The following is a 23,326-nucleotide window of genomic DNA, read 5'->3' as shown; positions in this document are numbered from 1 at the left end:
TGGTGAAGGGCCGGCCTTTCGGTGACAGTAGCCTTAGATATCCCGCCACACATCTCTGTATCTTGCCCATTTGTGGAAGCCTACAATTGGTCAGCCGCCGTAGACAGTTGTAAATTCTTTGCTTTGTCACACTCACCCATAGATGGGAACCCCTCATCGCCACCCTTGACGGCGTCCATAAACAGCTGTGTCATCCCCTGCTCAGCAAGCAGCTGAATGCAGCTGTCTAATAGTCTGACCATCACAGCGCCCCGCCGACCTGAATCTCTGCATAGATCATCTTGCACCGTAACGGTTAGCACATGACGACGTGGTGCTCAGAAAAACACTGACCTGCAATGCAAACGCACGTTACCCCGCCAACATCATCCCCAATCATGTTGGTCCAAGGCAGATCCTCGGCCACCGGACTCCCTGTGTTCTTGACATATGTCAAAGCCGCGGCAACCATCGTGCCGGCTTCGTCCAGTCCGACAACAATATCGCGGATGTTCATCGAGTTCGCCAGCTTGGCATACTGGTCGTACCAGCCCACATTGTCCCTCCTCCTAGACTCCGACCCTACCAGCGCCAACACCATGTCGAACTCGTGAAATTCGCACTGGCGGAACACCGGCCCCGGTGGCAACACGGTTGGAATAGGCCAATCCGCAAACTTCAGCAGCCAGTCGCACGCCTCCTGCCCAGTCCCCGGGCCCGGTAACTGGGTAAGGACAGGCCAGTTGCGTCGCCCAAACCAATCCTCCACCGGTGAGTCCATCGGAAGCCCATACAACAGCCGAGGAAACGTGCTCCCAAGCTGTAACCGGCACACACCACGTGTCTTTGTAAGCTGCCTCAGCGCATGGTTGTGCAAGCTCAACCCGATGCCTCGTTTCCGGTACGCCGGGCGCACAAGCAAGGCAGCCACGGACCCGACCAGGCGTTCCTCCTCAGCCCCGGCATAAGTTGTATACGTCGCACAAAACCCGAGCAGCTGGGAGGTCCCCGGCTCACGAACCACGTAATGCATCGCCCACCCGTCCCGTCGCAACAGCGCCTGGAACAAGAAGCGGCTCAGGTGGAAGTTGTCTGGGAAGCACCGGCACCAGAGCTCATACGACGCATCCATGTCCCGGGGCCCGTTCCATACCTCGACCGACCAGGCCTTTGGGGCGAGGACCAGATTCTGCAGGTTAGGACCGGTTGATGGTGGCCGCTTTTTGGTCTCTCCGAATATGACGTCTGCCGCTGCTTCGAGATCGGACGGGTCGAGGCTGGGTACCTGCACTATCGCCGGGAACGACTTTTCGATGGGCCCCAGCTCTCGGGCGTCGCAGCAGGCCACGATGACATGTGGTCGGTTCTCGCAGATACTTCGTGTGATCTCGGCGAGTGCCACTTGCGAGGGCTGACCATGGACAGGTGGACCTGAGAGGACGAAAATGATCGCCGTGGCTAGCCTGATGTGCACAACATGTGTGCCGGTGATACCGTAGCGTGGTAGGTAGGGCACATGCCGAACCCAGGGATGATGCTTCGCCAATGCCTTGCCTAGGGATTCGAACGGGTCACTGGTAAGTGGTGTCTCTGAATTCATTTTCGAACTGCCAAGATCCGGTATGATTCCAGGTGTGAGCAGTAACAGGAGGTCGCCATCCTTGAGTGGTTTTGATAGTGGCAGATAGGAATGCGAATCTTGCATGACCGTAGTCACCCGGTGCTTGCTGAGGTCCATGGGAACAGGAGAGGTAGGGTCAAGGTCAGTTGTTGAGGGTTCGGGAGGACTCATTATGAATTAATAAATGTGTCTGGGTTCATCGGTCAGTCAATGGTCAGGGGTTGAGGGCGAGGGTGGTCTTGAGCCTCACTTACATCACCTTTTGAACAGTTTCAAAACCTCACACATTTCTGAACGGGAACCCCACCCATGCAAGCCTTTTTCTTGAACTTTCTTGATCTCGTGCCGTGTCAGTCCACGCGTACCGTCCTAGGGACAAGTCGGATACGGGATGAAAAGTGTTATTAGTTGCAGCCCGAAAGCTGGTGGTGAGCGGTACGGTATAAGTTGCGTAATGGGGATCCCAGGGCCGGGTGAAATGGCCTTCAACCAGGACTTTCCGAGGTAAAATGCAGCGAACTTGGTAGGATTTTTTGGTGCCCTTTCGGGCGGAGAGGAATGAGCCAAGAACAGGGCCAATGGGAGCGGCAGAGGAAAGTTGGGGGCACCACGAGTCGGCAACGGTAGATGGGTGCGTGTGGTTATGTATGTAAGTTGAATTTATTGCAGGAACCTAACAAGTGAAGGTGTGTGTGTGTGTGTGTGTGTGACACCACACCCCCCGAAGCTCGTCAAGCAAGAGATGAGATAGACGCGGGAAGACCAGAAACAGCGCCTCTTTTTGAGGAAAAATTCCATCGAGTTCCCTGTCAGCCCTCCTGTCAGCGGGGTCTCAGAAAACGGCCTAGGTGGCTTTCAGTGCCGCTTCAGGTGTAAGATTGGCCTCTGGATGTACTGTAGTTGGTGACTGGCACAACAGGCGACCGGGTAACACCATAGTGGCAGCCTGTTTAATGCCGTTGTGGTTACTGTTTGATATTTGCACTTCGGCTTGGTGTAGGCTGCATGACAAGTGCGGTGGGTGGTGGTGGTAGTGGTGGTGGTGGTGAAGGGTCAATTGGTGGGTGATGTACGCCTGAAAGAAGCTTGGGTTGTACAGAAAGACGTGCAGATATTGGAGGTCAAGCAAGAAGCATGACGCGCTGATACCGACCTGCGTATCCATAGACTTGTTGTATTCAATGTTGGTGATGTTGGTGTTGGTGTCGGTGTCGCTCGTTGTTGGCTTCACCAGTCGATCATCCGGTGGTTCTCTTTGTCGGCATCGGGGCCTGGATGGTCCGCGCCGCTTTGCCCCATGTCTGAATGTGTTGCCTTGCCGGAGCTTTTGATCTCGGAAGCGTAGACGCCGCTATTGCTGACTGACTGGTGTTACACAGAAAAGTCTGGTTACAGCGTGATGACCGACCGTACTCGTACTCGACGACGGTAACACATCTTGTTGAAGATACGGCAAGTGCATCGTCGAGAGGCGGCCGAGCATGGGTAGCACAAGCGTGAAGGTAACCTCCCAAGGAGCAAGGAGCAAGGGGTAGAAAGAGACGCGGAAGCGCAGGCCGTGTGGGGAAGGCCCGACAACAGCTATACTTGTCACCGAGAATGAATGTCGAGAAGGATCGGGCGAGTGAGCAGACGTGGGGGTGCCGGCAAGGTTGGGGATGTGTCTCGTTCAGACAGACGTCAGACGGGCTGTCTTGATTGTTGATTGTTGCGCGGGTGGAAAGTCTGTGTAACAGGCCTCATCTCGACCGTCACCGTCAGGGCAGTCTTGCCTCATTACCCGGCCTTGCCGACAGCAGAACCAAGAACCAGGCATATGATAATGAAAGATGCAAAATATGTCCAGATTGGGCAGTTGAAGGTTACACATGTAGACATGCAACCCTGGACTGCTTGGCATTAAAGTTTGGCGGGTTAGGGTTACAATCACGTCTTGAAGATGCCAAGGACAAGGTTCCTGTCGAAACGCGTTCGACGCGTGTTCCAGAGCATAGGTATCACAGGTCAGGTTACCTTTTTGGGGTATGGTGGAGTGGTTTTGGAAGGCCCAATGGACGGAATTCACGGCCAAACAACATCGATTCAGCATTTATCAGCATAAAAAGTCAGAAATCCCAACATGAGTTTGTCCCCTCCACTAGGCGACCGGCTTGACCAGCTTTTGGACGACTTGGAAACAGGTATGGTGTCTTTCATGATTGCATGCATAATTCGCAATTACATTGTTCGCTCACTAACTCGCAGGCAGCATCCAAAATCCCGGCCAAACGACGCCAAACAAGCATCAAACCCACAGTCGAAAAGACCACATCACTTCTCTATGACCGAGGCGCTCTTCCAGATGACCTCATCCGTCTGGTCGACTTGTTAACCCAACACAATCACCTTGACCAGGCCAGTCTGTCGGCAATCACCCGCAACCTCTATCCTTTGGGAAAAGTCAGCGATGAAGTCCTTTTACGAATCGTCGGTGCCTTGGGCCACGGCCACCTCAAGCCATCGTTTCCCCTTCAGAGCCTGTTCCTGAAATGGCTGGTGATGGTGTACCACCTGTTGCAGAACCCAACCATCTTGTCACAGACATACGCCGTCTTGTTCAACCTTCTCGATTCGGCTGCCATCAGGTACGTCGAAAAACTCGGTTCAGATGATGTTTGGGATCTCGTCTTACTGACCATGGTCACTTGCCCTCGCACAGACCGCAGCTGTGTCACCTTCTGGCGCTTATCACCAGGCGGAAGCATGTGCGACCATTTAGGATTCAGACCATGTGAGTGAGCGATCGTATACCTCGTATTTTGCGACTGACCAGGACTGACATAATCATGGATTAGACTGGCTCTTTCGCGACAGACTGGCGGTGACCCCAACTTGACTGGTCTGCTCAGGGTCTTCAAGAACTACTACCCAGAGATTATCGTGGGCGACATCACCAAGGGACGTGCGGCTGCTTTTAAACACCCAGATGTCCAGTGGAGGGAGCGGCTCAACGAGATTCAGCAACAGCATTTCGACCGGCATGAAGACGACGGGACCAGAAACGGCTTTGCTGTCAGTCATGCTTTGGGACGCCGGTTGAAGGGGGCGAGAGCTCTTGTTCCCAACGTTCATACGCTACATGCCCACGAAACCTCGGTGACACTCGAGGAGTTTGACAGTGCCGAGGGGTTTGTCAACAGTCTCGAAAAGATCGAAATGCCCTCGCAGCTGGTTGCCGTCCTTGCAGACCCCTTGCTGCAGAAGTTTTTGTTGCTGCGGCCCAGTCAGGAGGCTTCGCAGCGCATAAGCAACTGGCTGATGGCGTGTGTGGGTGATGTGGCGAGCGGTGATACAGACCCGTCATTCCTACTCGATATGGTAGAGGTGATTCGTGATTATGTCTTGAGTACCAAGGTTTGTTGTGTCTATTGTTCCACACAACTCCTCCATGCTAACATGCTGCAGGAATTATCTCCCGTTTTGATGGAATTCTTCCAAAGCTTCCTGCAGACATGGAACGGGTTAGACAAACGAGACATAGTCCTCGAGACGTTGAGCTACCTCCCCTTGCTTGACTTTACCGGTATGCCCTCACCTTCATCCCTAATCACCCAACTTGTCACTAACCCATTCAGACTTATCCCCCCTCTTCACCCTCCTCCAATCTAAGCTCCTCAACAACACCCCCCAATCCCAGCTCGCCCTCCTAACCTTTTACACCCTCCTCCTAAACAACTGGACGACCCGCCTCCTCTCCCGACCCACCTCCTCCCTCCCATCACAACCAGTCACCTCCATCCCCTCCCTCGTCACCCACGTCAACCCCCTCTGCCTAACTCTATCCCAATCCTCCCCTTCCATCTCCACCTCCCTCGCCATCCTAGACTTCTACACCGCCACAGGCAGAATCTACTCCTCCCCCATCCTCCTCCTCCACATCCCAATCGCCATCCCCCCACCCTTGCTAGTCTACAACCTAGCCTTCTCCCCCTCCCTAACCGTCCTATCCCGCCTCTGCTCCATCCTAACAGTCTATAAAATAGCCTGGGAGACCGTCATAACCAAGAAGACCTCCCCGCAGCAACAGCAACGAAAACCATCACAGGAAGAATGGTCCCAGATCAACATCTTCAACGGCTTCCTGATGGACATCTGCAACAACCTCTGGAGGGGACGTGCATTCGCCCTCGCACCAACATCCGACTCTGGCTCCCCCGACGCCAACGCCAGGGGTTGCCGCATACCGAAATCGCTTGTCCCTGTTTTGGACTCGTATCTCAGAGATTTAGACGATGATTTAAAGCTCGAGACTGTTTTTGGTCTGAGCTACAACCCGGTGCTTTGTCTGCAGAGTATCAAGTTTGTGAGGGGGCTGGAAGAAAAGGAAATGAAAAAGGGGGGGCTGTTGGTAAGGCATGCTGGGCCGGTGACGCAGCAGAGTTTGGTGAGGCTGGCTGGGAGGGGGGGGGTGAGACTCAGCTGGCAGGAGTACAGGGCGGGAGTGTTGGGGTGGTTGGAGGGGGAGGAGGTGGGGCAGGGGGGGTTGCCGGGGTTGATGTATAACACCATGAAGAATTTGATGGGGACTAGACGGGGGACGGAGGGAGGGGGAGGGAATTCGTTTTCCTCGCTGGCGTAGGGGAAAAGGGATGTGCTTGTTGATGGATGGGTATCATTCTTGTGTTTGGTTAAAAATAACTGAGGTCTAACCACCGTGCATGGTCGAGACAAAAACAACTTTATCCCCTGCCTTGAGCTCGCATTCTTCCTCCCCTTCGAGTTCCCAGTCTGCCTCGTTGATGAGGACCAGTATGCCGGGTGTTCTGGTTTGTTAGTTGTGCTCGGCCTGTTCAAAGGAAAACAGGAACACTTACAAGTGACCATCGTCTTGCACGAAAAATTCTGTCCTTGGGTGCTTGAGGTGGTGCTTGACGAGGTATGAGATTAGGAAGCCGACGTTGGCGGGGGAGGAGTCGGAGGGGTTGAGGAGGGGGAGGGAGATGGTGTGGGATGTTTTGTTGGAGAAGAGGGTGTCTAGGCCGCCTCTGTGTGAATGTCAGTATCATGAGAAATGATTAACAACTCTATGATGAGAGATGGTATGTGGTGGTGATATCAAACCAGTAACCGAATAAGACTGAGAGGGGCTTACAGGAAATCCACCGAGATGGGCATGGTCTCTGGTTCTGGTGCCATTTTGATGATCTTGCTATGTAGCCTCAGTTGTTGAAATAAAATGAAGAACAAAAACCGTGAAAACCAGTTGTAATATCAACCCTTCAGAAGTTGAATCATATCAAATTGAATCATTCCCTCTCAAGGTTTCACACTCAAAAAGAAAGCTACCCCACACTTTATTGCTCACTGTCCTCCAAAAAACCTTCCCAACCCTGACATTTCGACCAATCACAGTCCTCCATTTCTCACATCTGCCTTCCCTTTTCTCGAAACAGTTCATGTGAAACCACGCCTCTCACTATACGACAGAGACGAAAAATTTATATAAAAAAATGGCCGACACAGAGACGATAAGAGCAGACAGCAGCTATCTGGCCGCGGGAGCAAACAGGTACTCTGCCGCCTCTGACTGGAGCGCCGAGGGGGTGGTGGCTTTCGGGTCGAATGCGAATGTTTGTTTGTGGAATCCTCAAGTATGTTTTCTCTTTCCTACCCTAACATAGGGGTTGTGTGAGCAAGAAACTGATGGTGTATACAGAACCCAAGAGGTATCTCAAGCATACTCAGCCAGCACACCGGCCATGTCAAAGCCGTCAAGTTTCTCCCCAGGCTCGAGGGTGACGACAAGACTATCTTGATCAGCGGAGGAGACGACAAGGTTGTTCGTGCCTGGAGCGTGAGCCCTCGAGATGCTACAGCTTCGTATTTGCAGGCTGTGGAGGGGCATGCGGAGCCTATCAATTGCATTGCGGCTTTGGGAGTGACGCCTGCTGGGGCTCCGACGAAGAGGATATTCGCTACCGGGGCGGCAGATGCGACTTTCAGAATATGGGCTCACAATTCGGCTGCGAACGAGGAGCCGTTCAAGCTTCTCCAGTCTGTCAAGACGACCAAGAAATTCATACCCTTGGCTCTGGCGCTGAGCCCGCTGGATGATGAAGCAAACGGAATTGTGCTGGCTGTGGTGGGGACGACAAATGCGGTTCAGATATTCACAGCTGGTGCTTCAGATTTGGAGTTCACACTGCAGGCTACCCTGCCAGGGCATGAAAACTGGGTGCGGTCTCTGGATTTCATCAAGGAAAAGACAGAGGCGGGGAGTGATCTACTGCTTGCCTCGGCCAGTCAAGACAAGTATGTTCGTCTCTGGAGGCTTCACCAAGGGACGGCTCTCTCAGCCCTCAACAATGCCACCGGACTGGACCTGTCAGTCTCCCTGACACCAGGAAACAAAATCCACAAGATCTCGGCCGGCGGCACAAAATACTGCGTCATGTTCGAAGCCCTGCTGCTCGGACACGAAGACTGGATCTACACGGCCCGCTGGTCCCGAACCGCAGACGGTAAACTCCTCCTCCTCTCCGCCTCGGCCGACAACTCCCTCTCCATCTGGGAATCCGACCCCGAATCCGGCATCTGGATCACGGGCGCCCGCCTGGGAGAAGTCAGCCGCGAAAAGGGCGCCACAACAGCAACAGGCAGCATCGGCGGCTTCTGGACAGGCCTATGGTCCCCCGCAGGAACAACCGTCATCACCCTCGGCCGCACCGGCAGCTGGCGCCGATGGGATTACAACCCCTCCGACGACGCCTGGCAGCAAACCTACGCCATCTCGGGCCACACCCGCGCCGTGACGGGCCTCTCCTGGTCCCAAGATGGCACCTACCTCTTGTCCACCTCGTCCGACCAAACCACCCGCCTCCACGCCCAGTGGACAGGCAACGGCACCGACTCTTCCTCCTCTGGCTCCTGGCACGAGATGTCCCGCCCGCAAATCCACGGCTACGACCTCAACTGCACCGCCACCTTGGGTCCGACATCCTCCTTCGTCTCGGGGGCAGACGAAAAGCTGATGAGGGTGTTCACCGCGCCAAAGGCGGTGGCTAAGATGCTTTCTTACCTGACAAACTCCAAAATCGACATGTCCTTCGCCCCTGACGCGGCAGACATGCCAGTGTTGGGTCTGTCCAACAAGGCCATTGACAACACCTCCTCCGAACGGCAACCTGAATCCCAAGAAGAAGAAGAAGGCGGCCTCTCCCAAAGCAACTTCACCATCCCGGCCGCCCTCGAAGCAACAACCACCCACCCCCCCTTCGAAGAAAACCTCTCGCGGCACACCCTCTGGCCAGAAGTGGAAAAGCTTTACGGTCACGGGTATGAGATTTCCTGTCTGTGCTCCTCCCACGACGGGAAAATCATCGCCTCAGCCTGCAAAGCCTCGTCTCTCAACCACGCCGTGATTAGGCTGTTCGAAACAGACAAGTGGACTGAGCTACGCCCGCCGCTGCAGGCTCATTCCCTGACCGTGGCGAGGGTGAGGTTCTCGGGGGATGATGAGCTGCTTTTGAGCGTGGGGAGGGATAGGCAGTGGGTTGTTTGGGGGAGGAGCGGCACGGGGTATGAGCTTGTGCAGCAGATGCAAAAGGGGCATTCGAGGATGATTCTTGACTGTGCCTGGGGGCCTGCTGAGGAGAAAAAAAGGGTTTTTGCGACGGCGGGGAGGGATAAGCTTGTTCGGTTTTGGGTTGGGGAAAACAAAGAGTTTGGGCTGGGGGGGGAGATGAAGGAGGGGGAGCCGGTTACTGCGGTGGATTTCCTGCCCGAGGTGACAACAGAGGGCAAGATGGTTTTGGCTGTGGGGACCGAGGCGGGGAGGGTCATGGTTGTTACTTTGGGTGTTGCTGAAGAGGGAAAGGTGGAGGTGGTGAGGAAGGCCGTGTTGGATAAGGGGCTCTGGTTGCCGGGGACGGTGGTGCAGCTTGCTTGGAGGCCGAAGACGGCTGAGCAAGATGAGAAGAAGAGGGAGCTGGCGATTGCGGGTGAGGATGGTTCGTTGAGGATATATGAGGTGGAGGTTCAGACTAGATGGTAGATGTGAATGAAAAAGTCATGATTAAAGTGTTACTATAGAACACGTTGATATCCGTGGTGTTAAGTTTATTGTTTGGTATGATATGTTTATGTGTACCGCCGTCCAAGGCATCTATCTGTATGCACCTGTTCATCCCCTTCCAAATTACTATATGACCGCCTGCTATGCCTGCCCCTAAAACGCCCAATTAATCCAACCATTCTCCCCTTATGTATGTCGTGTGAATTGCGTACACCACCCAACAGCACCACCGATAATTGACCGTTCCGTATTCCCAATCATTACTGTCACATCCCAACCGCATTAGTCGTCCATCCCCAACTTATCATCACCCAGCCCTCCAGGCCTACAGCAACCAGACCCTCCGATCGCTGCTTTTGGCCCACCATACCAAAAACCGCCACCGAAAACCTGTGTCTCGAGCAGGTCCCTGAACCATTCCCGGCCCCTGTCCTTCACGAGCTTAGAGCTCCTTCACAACCCCAGCCGTCACCTCCGCAACCTTCCCCAACGTCGAACTCGTCACCTTCTCTACCGCATCCACCGGCACCTCCCCATGCATATAAAACCACGCCCTCCCCACTATGAAGGCGATGTGATGGGGGAGATACAAGACCGTCGCGATGAGCGTCAGGCTGGTCAGGAGGAACAGGATCGAGTCTAACATTCATTTTCCTTCAATTAGCAAACCACCCAACGGGAGGGAGAGGTGCGTGTGTCCGGACGTACAAAAAATAAACTTCTCCATCGGCGTAAACATGTACACGCTCATCGTCACCTCGAGCTGGTAAACCTTGAGCTCCAGCCACTTGCTCAGCCTGTCGATGGGAGACATGGTGAGTTTTTCCTCTGCCGTGGGGGGGCGATAGTTGTTCATTGTTGTCATTTTGGCGGTTTTTTTGTTTGTTTTTTGTTGTTGTTTTCCTATTCTTCTTTGTTGAACTTTGCGAAATACGGTGAATGGTGGTGTGGTGTGGCGTGGTGAGGCGTGGTGTGGTGTGGTGTGTTGTCGCAAAAGTTGCAACTTTTTGGGAATTAATTCCTGGACTGGGCAAGGTTCCAGAAGCGCGACGGTTCAGGGGGTCGCGGCGGGCGGCGGCGGTCAGTCAAAGTCGGGGCGGAAGTATCGGCCATTTAACTGGGTGGGTATGGCTGATTGGCCAATTCTCGATAAGCCACAAGGCAACTCCATAATTCCTTATCTGCGTCGCGACACGGGGATGGATTGGTGACGCCGTCAACAGCCAGCACTTACAGACATGAGTATAGCTTCAACCATCCCTCCAGTTTACAGCCACAATGTTTTCCCTACGACCCCTCCTCCGCCACCAACCATGCCACCTCCTCACCCGTTACCATCCCCTCCCACCACCAACAACAACAACAACAACAACAGCAGTAGCAATACCCGCACCCTTCCACACCACCCCTCCCAACCAAAACAAAAAAACCATATCCCGCAAACAAATGCCCTCAAGACCTAAACCACCCCCCGAATCCGAAATCGAAGAGTCCTTCCTCAAGGGGTCAGGCCCGGGTGGTCAGAAAATCGTGCGTTATATACTCGCCCCCCCACCAAACTCACCCCCCTCTCTCCAAACCCAACCGCACCACCACTAACACAAACCGCAACTGAAAACAGAACAAAACCAACTCGGCCGTCCAGATAAAACACCTCCCAACCAACATCGTAATCAAGTGCCAAGCCACCCGCTCCCGCTCCCAAAACCGCAAGATAGCCCGCGACATCCTCGCCGAGCGCCTCGACGAGCTCTACAACGGTTCCCAGTCCCGGGTCGCCATCGTCGGCAGCGTCAAGAAGAAAAGGGCCGACAGTGCCGCAAAGAAATCCCGAAGAAAACACAGGAAACTGGCTGAGGAAAAGGCCAGGGCTGCCGGGTTGACTTTGCCAGAGACAAAACAGGTTCAAGAGGGAGAGGAAGTGGACGAGGAGGAGTTCGAGTGGGAGGTTGTGGATGAGGAATATCACGACGAGTCCAACGAAATAGAGACACCTGGCACCAAGTCGGAGACGGTAAAAGTCGACGGCAACGGTCATGATCTAAAAGAACCACCTGTGGACAGACAAGCAGTCATACAAAATAAACAAGACAATCCATAATCAAGGGCAAACCAACCATAATCAACTTGTTTTATCGTCTTCTTACACAGACAGCCACAGGATAGCGGAAAAAAAACAACTAAATTCACCCAATGGCTAGTGCAATAAAAAAAAGTAAAAAAAAGTGCTTCATCAACCTTTACGGTCTACTTGTACCACGCGCTGCCCCCGCACAATCGCACCCGCCCGCCCAGGAAACACAGAGACTGATAATTACCGTGTCGTCCGAGAACAGACGCCCACCGTCCCCTGACCAGCGTCCAAACTTTTTGTAAATAGGAGTCTCGTCCACGAGATACAAGCCCGACGCCATAGTAATGCCTCATGCCGCTGCCGCAGCTGTGGTCTCTAGTAGAGCAAAAGGTCACCGCTGCCTGGCGACGATCCGGGAAGCTGCCACACCCTATGCTACGAGGCGGTCAGTCATCAGCCCGTTAAGAGGGGAGATGAGGAGAAAATACCTTAGAAGCACTTGCGGTGGACGATCGAGGGACCGCTCTCGTCGTACTCCTGCTTTGAGATCCACATCTGCTGGAAGGTGGAGAGAGAGGCCAGAATGGAACCACCGATCCAGACGGAGTACTTGCGCTCGGGAGGAGCAATGATCTTGACCTTCATGGAAGAAGGAGCAAGAGCAGTGATCTCCTTCTGCATACGATCGGAGAGACCAGGGTACATGGTGGTACCACCAGACTAGTCAGGGGTCAGCCTTTGCCACATTGAAGGAATAGGAGGGTCACCCCGGAAATAATCACCATGACGATGTTGCCGTAGAGGTCCTTTCTGACATCGACGTCGCACTTCATGATGGAGTTGAAAGTGGTGACGTGGATACCGCCAGACTCCAGGCCAAGGACGGAAGGCTGGAAGAGGGCCTCGGGGGCGCGGAAACGTTCGTTGCCAATTGTAATGACCTGGCCGTCGGGAAGCTCATACGACTTCTCCAGACTGGAACTCTGAGCAGCAGTCTGGATCTCCTGCTCAAAGTCGAGAGCAACGTAGCAGAGCTTCTCCTTGATGTCACGGACGATTTCACGCTCGGCCGTGGTGGAGAAAGTATAACCACGCTCGGCGAGGATCTTCATCAGGTAGTCGGTCAAATCACGGCCGGCCATGTCGACACGGGCAATGGCGTGGGGAAGGGAGAAACCCTCGTAGATGGGGACGACGTGGGTGACACCATCACCAGAGTCGAGCACGATACCGGTGGTGCGACCGGAGGCGTACAGGGAAAGGACGGCCTGGATGGAGACGTAGAAGGCGGGGGCGTTGAACGTCTCGAAAACGATCTGTGTCATCTTCTCACGGTTGCTCTTGGGGTTGATGGGAGCCTCGGTCAAGAGGACGGGGTGCTCCTCGGGGGCAACGCGGAGCTCGTTGTAGAAGGTGTGATGCCAGATCTTCTCCATGTCGTCCCAGTTGGTGACGACACCGTGCTCGATAGGGTAGCGAAGCGTGAGGATACCACGCTTGGACTGGGCCTCATCACCAACGTACGAGTCTTTTTGACCCATACCAATCATAATACCATGGTGACGGGGGCGACCGACAATGGAAGCTGGGGCGGTGAGTTAGCTGAAATGTCCAAAAAGGCAGCCATTGCTGGCATTGCTGGCAGCTTGCCCGCGCGGTGCGGTTGACCAGAGGCGCGACTTACGGAAAACGGCACGAGGAGCATCATCACCGGCGAAACCGGCCTTGCACATGCCGGAGCTAGATGCACGTCAGTTTCCATCCATTTTTTGTCCTGTGTGGTTCTCTCATGTTCGCGGGGACGGCGAGTTTGTTGCTGGGCCAGCGGGCTCGATGATGTGTCGAGTTGCGTCGCTGCTCCGCCCCCGCAGAACCGAGTCGGTGAGATTGGGAGAGATTGGGAGATTGCGGGATCGCGGCTTACCCATTGTCGATAACGAGGGCAGCAACTTCTTCTGCACGCGGGACACCGGATCAGCATTTGTTTGATCATCAAGGTATTCCAGGCATTTGGACTGCCAGCTAGCTGCTTGCGAAGGGGGCAGCAGCAGTCGTCATCTTCGCAGCTGGGAAACTGGCAGCCCGAGCTTGGTAGGTTAGGTGTGGTGACTTACCCTCCATTTTGATAGATTATTTGCTTGTAGACGAAAAAGTTTGAAGGTGAAAAAGTCAATAATCAGCTTGCGCGATTCCCGGATCGTCAAGAGCAGGAGGTTGATGGATGGTTATGGGTTGTCGGAGACAGATGCAGAGGCGGAGAGTGGAAAAAGATGGGTTCCCGCGGCGCGAGGTTGGAAAGGGGAGGTGAATTTAAGGTCAGTGCTTGGGTCTTGGTTCCTCCCCCCCCTCCCCAGTCCCCAGCGCTCCAGGAGAGACTGGTGGGTGGAGCGACACACACACACGCTGACGAAGGAAGGCCCTGTCCCCCCCTGCAACGATGTCACAGCTGCTTCCCAACCCACTGCCTGTCTGACTGCCTACATAAAATCAACTGGCACTGGCAAGTCGAGACCGCCTAATTTGGCAGAAACAAGGGATCGACTTGCCGCTTTAACAAATCTGGCCTGGTTGTCTGCTTCGTCACTGATGTGGCTGGGCTGACAGCTTGTGAATATTTGGAGTTGTAACTATCTATTTCTATTCCAACGCTTTGTCTCTCCATCTCTCAATCCCGTCCCTCTCTGGCCGTCGACAGTAGAGGTACCTCTCTCTGTAGGTCCTCGAGGCAGCCAGCCACCTTCACCAACAATTACGCAGCTCTCCCAGTTGTCAACCTGTTGTTGAGCTATGTGAGCACAATACCGTACGTGGCACAACCCATACGGTGCGGCGACCTCATGGACCCAGCTTCGCTTGGCACCTGTTGCCACAACGCGGGGAGGCGGCAAGGTATCTGCACGGTGTGTTTTCCCGAGGCGGTGGCCTTGTCCACCTGTCAATCAATAATGCCACTATCACTGTCATCAAGTAATACCTATGAAGAAAGAAAGATGGGATGAACTGCAAGATCATGAAGAAAAAATGAAGTCGGGGAAAAGGCTGACGACGACTCGGCCCCATTATCTTGTTCTCGAGACACCCCGTTCAACACCAACATCACAAAACCACCACCGCCAAGCAGGCACCTCCTTTTTCGACTTTCACGGGGCGCTGCGTTCAAAATATGAGAATATGGGGCAGTGGAGGTATACGTATGCCCTTGCAGTTTGATACCGTCAAAAGCTTCGAAACAGCATTCCAGACAACCACCTTCGAAAAAAAAAAAAAACGGAAGAAAAAAAAGGACAACGTTATGTTTCTCCCGGTGGCTGTTCCCGAGCAGGAAGCGTTGCGGCTATATGGCCATACCGGGTCCACGCTGTGAGATAGCTGATAACTTCCAACAAGGCGGCGGCGGCGGGCAGCTGCAACTGCAAGCAGCAACTCCACCGCTAGTCCAAGGAGAATCCGAGAAATGCATCTCGGCCGGTCCGGGGAATCCGTTGGTGGACAAGTCCTACGGGATATCATTCCAGGCTGGATATTTGATTGCGGTTGGTCCCCATTATACATAGTATGTAGATATGTCGGTGAGCCTCCTCCCCCTTTGATAACAAGTTTGAGGTTGTCCGATATAGCGCCGATTGGGGTTGAGGTATGAAACAAAAGGAGCTAATTGCGTAATCATCCGTCTCTATTATTGATTCGAGATGCAATTGCGTGCAAGTTCAGGGGGTTGATGATAATGGGAGATGATTCTCCTAATGATAAAGTGGCTACCTTCCCCTGTCTCTCTATGGTGTCCTCAACTTCCCCTTTTTTTCATTTTGGCTTAGGCGAAATCGTTAAGAGCGGCGATGAGGGGCAGTGGTGGGGCAGCTTTCCACCTTGTTCTAAAAGTGTGGAGGGGCACGTAAACGCACGAGCCATCACAGCGGCATCGTATCGTCTACGATATGGAGTATCATCAGCGAGCCTCATCTTGAGGTTTTGTTCTGGAAGACTTGGCAGAAATTGGCTTATATTCCTTATGTTCAAGTCCCTCCGGCTTTCATAATCTATTCATATCAAGTGATGTCTCCCCAATGCCTCAGTCGGACACAAATCATGAGCTTCACAGACACTCACGTGCAAGCGCGCTAGTCCCGTTCGGGATAGAATTTTCCTGAACATTCGCGAACGCCAATCGCAGATTACAGATTGGGATTCAATTTTGGGTGTCATATCGCTATCACTTTTTTCATAAGACTGCGATTCCCGAGTTTTATCTTGACCATATTTCTCCAGTCGCATACTCTTCAAGATACCCATTCTCTCCCAGACGTTCTGGTGATATATCAGCCAGTCAAAAATCACATCTGAACCCGATCACCCCTCCATAACCGTCTGTCGCAAACTACCCCTCCATCAAACATCTCGAAGCCTTCAACCACCACCATCATCACCACCACCCCCTCAAACAAAATGGATAAAAACCTCACCAACCTCCTCAAATGGGGAATCGAGCACTCCACCGTCTCCAACCCCTCCGCCGACCCCTCCGCCCCTTCCCCCCCCCTTTCCCAACCGGCCCCCCGCAGCGACCTCAACCCCGAAATCCTCTCCGCCCTCATGGGCGGCCCCTCAGACGCAGACCTGATGAAAGCAGCAATGGAAGTCCTCCACGACCCGACCACCACCCTCGAAAACAAGCTCATCGCCTTCGACAACTTCGAGCAGCTCATCGAGTCCCTCGACAACGCAAACAACCTCTCCAACCTCTCCCTCTGGACCCCCCTCCTCGCCCTCCTCTCCCACTCGGAGCCCGAAATCAGAAAGTACGCCGCCTGGTGCGTCGGCACCGCTGTCCAAAACAATATCAAGTCACAAGAGAGATTGTTGGCGATGGGGGGGTTGCCGAGGTTGGTGGAGATGATCCTGGCAGAGGACGAACAGGAAGGGGTGAGGAGGAAGGCTGTTTATGCGTTGAGTTCGGCGGTGAGGAATTACCAGCCTGCGTTGGATGTTTGTCATGAGGAGCTGGTCAAGGGGGGTCATCATGAAGCGGAACAAAAGGTGGGGGATGCGACGGATATGGATGGGGTTGATAGGGTTATGGAGGGGTTGAAGGAGCGGGTCAAGAGGACGAGTAACAAGACTTAAAGGAAGGGGGATCAACAAAAATGATTTTGCATTACACGGCGTTTTTGGGAGGGGTTTAAAATGGGTTTTTGGGTGGGAAGGGGTTCGTGTGAATATAGACATGATAAGACGGGCAGATTCAATGGCGTGTGGCTTTTGCTCACTTGACATGAACAAAACTCTTGATTCAGAAACCTTGCCGGTTGTCTATGTGTTGTTACATTTATACACTTTTTTACTGGTATTTTGTACAAGTTCTTCCTCTCCCTCTCTGCCCCCTTTAATTCTTCACTTCACCAAAAAACGGCAACCCCATAGCCTGAAGCAGCAACCTAGCCTGCCTATCCGACGTGGCCGTAGTCTTGACGTACACTCTGCAACCAGGCACCATCTATTTTTCTTGTCAGCACAACCACTTCATCATAAACTGAGACCCGAGTACTCACCTTGGGCGGATACATCCCCAAATTGACCTCCATCTCCGGAAACAGCTTCAGCTCCTCGGGCGTAAACCCCCACGCCAAATTCCCCGAGCTGTCCCCCGTCGTAGCCTCAATCCCCCTCCAGTCCTTAATCCTCGGAAACACCAAGTTCACACACCGATCAAAAAACTCATACGCCTCATTCCCCCTAACAGTAACCTTGCACCCCGCAAACTCCCCCGCCCGAATCTTCCACTGCTGGACATTAGTCCGTGTCTTTGTCATCTCGGGCAGCACCCCCGTAATAGCAAGCAGCGCCGCGCGGGCAACAAGCAGATTGTCCATGTCCTGCAGCGCGGCAGGGACGTACGCCGCGAGGGTGATTTCCTTGATCTCGGGTATATTCGTAAAGTTGACATCCCTCTCCAGCAGCGGCAACACCGGCGCGCCGCGGGGGGCGCGGAGGGAGCGATTGGCGTGGTAGGGGGAGGAATCATCCCATTCACGAAGACGTTGGGGTGTTTCCTTCTTTGGTGTTCCGGGGGGTATGTGGTTGTAGGTTAGCGTCATGATGTCGGAGGCGACGGTGGAGAGGTACGTCTGTCGTAGGCGGGGGAGGTTGAAGGGGCCGGGGACGAAGTCGCGGGCTGTGGGCTCCGAGGAGGGGAGGGGTTGGACCGGGTGGAGGGGGCCGCGGTCGTATTTGGGGGCGTGGTAGTTGTATCTGTCGTGTCAAAAGGTCAATATATTGTTGCCATGTAGAGGGGGGGGGTAAAAACAAACCTCCCACTTGGCAAAGCAAACTTCCTGTCTGCTTGCCTCTTCCAAGGTCTAAACGTCTTCTTCTCCTCCTCCCTCAATGGCGGCGCCCCCAAAGCCGAGTCCTCGAGGTCCTCAAGAGGCGCCTCGGCGGCGGCTGAAGAAGCCCATCGTCTGGAACAGGTCTGCCGGGATATTTGAGACAGGGAAACACCCCGGGTCGGTCGGGACAGGGCGCGGACGCTCGCCATGGCTTCGAAAGGGATCGGGCGGCGGGCGACGGAAATTCGAGATTGATCGGAGTGGTTTGCCCGGAGCTCACTCGGCCCAAAAGCTCTGAGACGGCTCTCAAGGTTGCAGTTGGAAATTTTCTGGAGCCCCGTGGCACAGACCATTTTGAGGGGCGGGTTAGGGTTGGATATGCATTTATTCACATTACGAGCAACTACAAGTACGAAGTGAACATCACGGAAATAATCCATTGAGACTTTTTATAACGCCAAAAGTAATGATTCTAATGATATCAAACCCATTTCCCAAGTTTCAACCAGAGAAAAAAAAACATTCATGGCTCATCATCATCCGCGTTGTTGCGTCTGTGCTTGCCTCTCCCCTTCATAGACCCCTTATAATGCTTCTTCCCCGTAGTCATCTGCACATCCTTCGGGTCGATTCCCTTCTCGAGAGCAATCATAGCCCTCAGTTTCCTCCCGGACAAGTTCTTGCCCTCCATAACCTGCTTGCCCTGCTCCGTGTACTTGTACTGGAACGGTCTGGTGAAGTTGCCAGTGTTGTTCGCACCGCTCTTGAAGAAAGCCTTGTCCAGTGTTTGCGATTTTTGCCCCTGAGGAAGGGGGATGAAGTCGGTCAGAACCGAAGCATCATCAGCTGCACTACCATCGATGGTCATCTCGTCCAGTGCTTGTTGCAGGGCAGCTCTTCTCTTCTCGGGCAGATGGGCAATGTCGTAGAGCTCGCGATTGAACTCGGCACCATCGACACTGTCTGGTGGCGGGTTGCAGTAGAGGAGCTTGCCAGCGACATAATCCTTGAGGACATATCTCGCTGCTCTGGAGGCATCGGGTTGACCGAGACCCTGTGTCATGAAACCTCTGTGACGGGCATACGCTCTGAGCAATTCCTCACCAGTAGGAATGCCATTGCCGCCTTCCTCGAGAGGGCGGGTGTAAATCTGGATACCGTAGATGGCCTCCAGAAAAGGCTTGGGGATTCTGGTAGCCACGAGAGTGGAGGGACCAGTGTACTCGCGGAGCTGATCAATCGGCAAGACACCGTTGCAGACAAGCTCTGCCTTGGTGTTGGCAAAGTTGGGGAACACGAGACCGGGACAATCGCACAATAAAACCTTTTCACTCAAGTGAATGGTCTGGAAATGCTTCGTTTTACCGGGGGTGGACGAAACTGACACCTTGTTGGCACCAACAAGAGCGTTGATTGTGGACGATTTACCGACGTTGGGGTAACCGACCAAACCGACTGTGAATTTGTGACCAGGGTCTGATGATTATGGTTAACTTCGTGTCGAGGTGTTCAAAATCTAGGTCAGTAGCTTACCTGTATTCGCCGGCTCAAGCTCCAAAAGAATATCCTCCAACTCGTCCACCGTCAGAATTCTGGTATCCTCATCCTCCTGCTCTTCTTGGGTCTCGGCCTCCTCAGCCTCCTCAGCCTCCTCCTCCTCCTCCTCCCGAGTCTCCTCCTTCACCTCAGCAACCGGCTTCTTGCTAGAAGAAGCAACGGTGGGCTCCTCCTCAGACTCAGACTCCTCCTCCACAGCCTCGAGCGCCTCCTTGGCCAGATGAGCAGAGAAGAACCTGTAGGCAATCTTTTGACCCTTGAGGTAATCAGCCCACATCTTTCTCTGCCTATACGTCATCATATCGGCCTTGTTGATAAGCAGCAGGTTGTGCTTCTTGGGGTCCACCTCCTTGACATAGTTCTCCAAATCCTCAGAACGGAACATCAACGGGTTTCTGGCATCAACAATCTGAACAACAACATCAGAGCGCTCGATAACTCTCCAGAGCTGCCTCCACACCTCCAAGTTTCTCTCAAACGGTGTCATGAGCAAGTCCTTGGTCTCCTCCAGCTCGGCCAGCCCTCTTCTCCAGTCCAAAAAGGCCTCCTTTTCCAGCCTGTCAAGCTGCTCCCTGGTCGTGGTAGAATCCCACTTTGGCCTTCTGGGAACCGTCAATTTGCCCTTGTTCTGGTTTTGTTTCCCGACAATGACCCTCTCCTCGGCGGCGGACAAGAGATAGGGGTTCTTTTGGTCCGTGTGGATGATCTTGACGCTGCTCATCTTCTCGGCGGTGAAATCGGTGCCGGCCAGTTCGGCGGTGGCGAGGAACTCGTCGAGGGCGCCCTGCTCGGTGATGGAGCGCATCTTGACCCAGGAGGCTTCCTGCCTGTCGTTGGTGATGTATTCCTGGCCGGTGGCATGGTCGATACGGGTGACGGCCGAGGCTCTCTTGCGGTCGGAGCCTTTGCCCTTGCCGAAGCGGTCGTTCATCAGCGAGTTGCCGAGACCGACCGACTTTTTGGATTTGGCGAGGACCATGATTGCGGTTTTCCGCCGGGTGTTGCCTATGTGTGGTTTTTTTCGGATGGTGTTACTAGCACGCTACGATCGGGATATCGTAGCTATAGGTGCTGAAATTGGGGGGATGTGATGTAAGTTGAACAACGTCCGTCGCAAAGTTGGGCGGGGTGGTGGTTTATTGATGGAATTGCTGATAAATGGAGGGGCAAATTTGCGCTGACGGACAGAGATGGTGCTGGGGTACCTAGTGCCTATCCTAGGTATGACTGTGTGTGGCGGTCTCTGGCCGCCTTCGGGTTACGTAAAGCTCTCTGGGCACTTTTTGAGGGATGAATTCTTCTCTAAAGTCATTGTTCTATCACTTCCAGCAGTTAATCCAAACAATTCCAGCTTGGTGTTGCTCTTCAGGCTCGATGCAGTGAATAGTCTCTATGAACAAGTGTTGGCTCAAAAGTACCCCTCCCGCAAAATCTTTGATAAGATAAACGTATTCTACCCCACCAAAATTTTCCTTTGCTCTGCCGCGTGCATGGTTTGGTGTGGTGGTGGTGCTGCACTCTGATAACAAATTCCACCTTGACAGCTTTTTTGGGCTCTTGATTCGAGAATTCCATTTCCTGCCCTCATCCATCAGCTGAACGTAGAGAACTTGCCCCTAACCAAACCAACCTCTGTCCGTCAAGCGCAACTGCTTGACCAAACCAGCCAAAAATGGGCAAAGGAAAGTGGATGTAAGTCTACTCCCCTCAGATAACAACCTCCCCTCACCTCGAAGTCATACTCACATCTGAACAGCGACAAAAAAACAGCCACCCACTTCACGCTCGTCTACCGCCCCCAGAACGACCCCCTCATCCACGATGACACAGCCCCTTCCATGGTCCTCGCCCCCAGCGCGCCCTCCAAAAATTCAAAATCCAAAGGCCTAAGCGACCTCGCCTCGGAACTCGGCTCCGACGCCGCCTCGATCCGCGACAACGAGGGCGAGGCCGCCAACTACGGCGTCTACTACGATGACACCGAGTACGACTACATGCAGCACCTCCGCGACCTCGGCACCGGCGCCGGGGAGGCCGTCTTTGTCGAGGCGCCCTCCTTGCAAAAGTCCAAGGGAAAACAAAAGATGAACTTGTCGGAGGCGCTGGCAAAGATGGACTTGGAGCACAAGAGCGAGGGGTTGTTGGATGAGGAGATATTGCCGAGCAAGAATTTGCAGAGGTTGACGTATCAGGCTCAGCAGGATGTTCCTGATTCTATTGCGGGGTTTCAGCCGGATATGGACCCGAGGTTGAGGGAGGTTTTGGAGGCGTTGGAGGATGAGGCGTATGTGGATGAGGAAGGGGGGGAGGATGTGCTGAAGGGGCTGGTGGAGGGGGATGCGGAGGAGCTGGATGAGTTGAGGGATGTTTGGGAGGAGGATGAGGATGAGGATGAGGGGTGGGAGTCGGATTGTACGGTCAAGGCTGGGCCGGCGCAGAAGAAGCAGCAGCGGAGTCAAGAGGAGGATCAGGTGCCGGAGCTGGTTGATACTTCCAGGGAAGGTGATCAAGAAGGACCGTCGGATGACTGGATGGGAGAGTTTAAGAAGTTTAAGGATGATCAGAAGTCTGGTGCCGCGGCCCCGAAAAAGAAGGCGGTTGGGTGGGGGGCTACGCCGTCGGAGATTCAATCGTCGATTTGGACCACCACTACCAATGGCGGGAGGCAAAAGAAGAGGAAGGGCGCGTTGACGAACCCGTCGACCTACTCGATGACTTCTTCGTCGATATACCGGACAGAGCAGCTCAACATCTTGGATAGAAGGTTTGAGAAGCTCGAGGAGGAGTATAACTATGACGAGGACGACTTGGCGTCTGTGTCGGCCGTGTCCACCATGTCGACTGTCCAGGGGACCACCAGGCAAGACTTTGACAGCATGCTGGACGAGTTTTTGGGTGAGTATGACGTGCGGGGTAAGAACAGAGTCAAGAAGGGCAAGTGGAAGAATGGAGTGGCCGAGTTTGACGAGATCAGGAAGGCGTTGGGGCCGCCGATAATTCCGGCCAAGTATAGGACTGGGGGCAGAGGTGAAGAAAAGAAAGCGGAAGAGAAGAAACCATAGAGTCTGTCCTATCACACCAGGAAGTATTTCTTTTACATAAAAATTCGATACCATTGTTACATTGCCTCCCCAACATCTATCCCTGGTATCTTTAACACCCCATGAACCCAGCCAGATTCACCAACCCCTCTTGCTCCCCAACCACCTCGTCGTCACTCTTCACCTCCTCCAGCAGCTTCTTGATAACCTCATGATCCCTCACCTCCCAAAACGCCTTCACCCCCTCCACAAACCTCTCGGCAGCCAACTCGACATTCTCCTCCTCCTCGGCAGCAAAACAAAGCCTGAAGTACTCCCACCCTTCCCCCTCCTTGATCTCGTCATTCGCAGCGAAGATTGCCCCCGTCGTGACCAAGACCTTGTAGTCCCCCCCCGTAAGCCAGACCATCAACGCGGTTGACAAGGCAGACTTGAAAACGGGGAACAAAGGATGTGAAAAGAAGTGCATCCTCAACCAGATGAACATGCCCGCTCTCGGCCACGAAAAGTCGTACAACTTTACTTTCTTCACCACGGCCCATGAGTGGGAGCGGGTTGGGGGGGTGGTGATGAGGACGGAGCCGGAGTCGAGGATGGTGCACATTCTTGCCATGCGGGTCTGGTAGCGGGTGCGGAGGCCGGAGAGCCAGGTTACGAAGCCGGACGGTTGCCAGCCTG

General features: G+C 53.8%; 12 protein-coding genes across 12 annotated transcripts in view; 5 read left to right on the top strand and 7 right to left on the bottom strand.

Annotated features, from left to right (window-relative positions):
- Window positions 1–33: 33 nt before the first annotated feature.
- Window positions 34–1,771, bottom strand: PODANS_2_11260 (uncharacterized protein; the record flags this gene model as incomplete). Its single annotated transcript, XM_001911903.1, has 3 exons — window positions 34–80; window positions 137–265; window positions 334–1,771. 3 exons carry the CDS (start codon window positions 1,769–1,771, stop codon window positions 34–36), a joined length of 1,614 nt encoding a protein of 537 aa, XP_001911938.1.
- Window positions 1,772–3,719: 1,948 nt separating this feature from the next.
- PODANS_2_11250 (uncharacterized protein) lies at window positions 3,720–6,218 on the top strand (the record flags this gene model as incomplete). Its single annotated transcript, XM_001911902.1, has 6 exons — window positions 3,720–3,780; window positions 3,849–4,224; window positions 4,299–4,370; window positions 4,435–4,993; window positions 5,045–5,162; window positions 5,215–6,218. The coding sequence occupies 6 exons, from the start codon at window positions 3,720–3,722 to the stop codon at window positions 6,216–6,218; spliced, it is 2,190 nt and encodes a 729-aa protein (XP_001911937.1).
- Window positions 6,219–6,284: 66 nt separating this feature from the next.
- On the bottom strand, window positions 6,285–6,775 carry PODANS_2_11240 (uncharacterized protein; the record flags this gene model as incomplete). Its single annotated transcript, XM_001911901.1, has 3 exons — window positions 6,285–6,402; window positions 6,454–6,624; window positions 6,732–6,775. The coding sequence occupies 3 exons, from the start codon at window positions 6,773–6,775 to the stop codon at window positions 6,285–6,287; spliced, it is 333 nt and encodes a 110-aa protein (XP_001911936.1).
- A 314-nt stretch (window positions 6,776–7,089) lies between these two features.
- On the top strand, window positions 7,090–9,632 carry PODANS_2_11230 (uncharacterized protein; the record flags this gene model as incomplete). Its single annotated transcript, XM_001911900.1, has 2 exons — window positions 7,090–7,230; window positions 7,296–9,632. The coding sequence occupies 2 exons, from the start codon at window positions 7,090–7,092 to the stop codon at window positions 9,630–9,632; spliced, it is 2,478 nt and encodes an 825-aa protein (XP_001911935.1).
- Window positions 9,633–10,095: 463 nt separating this feature from the next.
- PODANS_2_11220 (uncharacterized protein) lies at window positions 10,096–10,518 on the bottom strand (the record flags this gene model as incomplete). Its single annotated transcript, XM_001911899.1, has 2 exons — window positions 10,096–10,292; window positions 10,362–10,518. 2 exons carry the CDS (start codon window positions 10,516–10,518, stop codon window positions 10,096–10,098), a joined length of 354 nt encoding a protein of 117 aa, XP_001911934.1.
- Window positions 10,519–11,099: 581 nt separating this feature from the next.
- Window positions 11,100–11,754, top strand: PODANS_2_11210 (uncharacterized protein; the record flags this gene model as incomplete). Its single annotated transcript, XM_001911898.1, has 2 exons — window positions 11,100–11,183; window positions 11,275–11,754. 2 exons carry the CDS (start codon window positions 11,100–11,102, stop codon window positions 11,752–11,754), a joined length of 564 nt encoding a protein of 187 aa, XP_001911933.1.
- A 462-nt stretch (window positions 11,755–12,216) lies between these two features.
- On the bottom strand, window positions 12,217–13,848 carry PODANS_2_11200 (uncharacterized protein; the record flags this gene model as incomplete). Its single annotated transcript, XM_001911897.1, has 5 exons — window positions 12,217–12,447; window positions 12,510–13,312; window positions 13,412–13,467; window positions 13,652–13,679; window positions 13,842–13,848. 5 exons carry the CDS (start codon window positions 13,846–13,848, stop codon window positions 12,217–12,219), a joined length of 1,125 nt encoding a protein of 374 aa, XP_001911932.1.
- A 2,322-nt stretch (window positions 13,849–16,170) lies between these two features.
- Window positions 16,171–16,848, top strand: PODANS_2_11190 (uncharacterized protein; the record flags this gene model as incomplete). Its single annotated transcript, XM_001911896.1, has 1 exon — window positions 16,171–16,848. One exon carries the CDS (start codon window positions 16,171–16,173, stop codon window positions 16,846–16,848), a length of 678 nt encoding a protein of 225 aa, XP_001911931.1.
- A 320-nt stretch (window positions 16,849–17,168) lies between these two features.
- PODANS_2_11180 (uncharacterized protein) lies at window positions 17,169–18,403 on the bottom strand (the record flags this gene model as incomplete). Its single annotated transcript, XM_001911895.1, has 2 exons — window positions 17,169–17,973; window positions 18,033–18,403. 2 exons carry the CDS (start codon window positions 18,401–18,403, stop codon window positions 17,169–17,171), a joined length of 1,176 nt encoding a protein of 391 aa, XP_001911930.1.
- Window positions 18,404–18,573: 170 nt separating this feature from the next.
- Window positions 18,574–20,649, bottom strand: PODANS_2_11170 (uncharacterized protein; the record flags this gene model as incomplete). Its single annotated transcript, XM_001911894.1, has 2 exons — window positions 18,574–19,526; window positions 19,584–20,649. Coding segments are annotated over 2 exons (2,019 nt in total), but the record flags the coding sequence as incomplete, so codon positions are not given.
- Window positions 20,650–21,361: 712 nt separating this feature from the next.
- PODANS_2_11160 (uncharacterized protein) lies at window positions 21,362–22,669 on the top strand (the record flags this gene model as incomplete). The annotated part of the gene is made up of 1 exon (XM_001911893.1): window positions 21,362–22,669. A coding segment is annotated over one exon (1,308 nt), but the record flags the coding sequence as incomplete, so codon positions are not given.
- Window positions 22,670–22,760: 91 nt separating this feature from the next.
- PODANS_2_11150 (uncharacterized protein) overlaps window positions 22,761–23,326 on the bottom strand; it is a gene marked incomplete at both ends in the record, with an annotated part of 2,297 nt that continues 1,731 nt past the window's right edge. The window contains one exon of the mRNA XM_001911892.1: window positions 22,761–23,324. Within this exon, the coding sequence (XP_001911927.1) occupies window positions 22,761–23,324 (564 nt within the window). The remainder of the gene's footprint in view (window positions 23,325–23,326) is intronic.

The sequence above is a fragment of the Podospora anserina genome, chromosome 2, assembly GCF_000226545.1.
Source record: "Podospora anserina S mat+ genomic DNA chromosome 2, supercontig 2".
Taxonomy (NCBI): domain Eukaryota; kingdom Fungi; phylum Ascomycota; class Sordariomycetes; order Sordariales; family Podosporaceae; genus Podospora; species Podospora anserina.
This window is presented reverse-complemented; position numbering and strand designations above follow the sequence as displayed.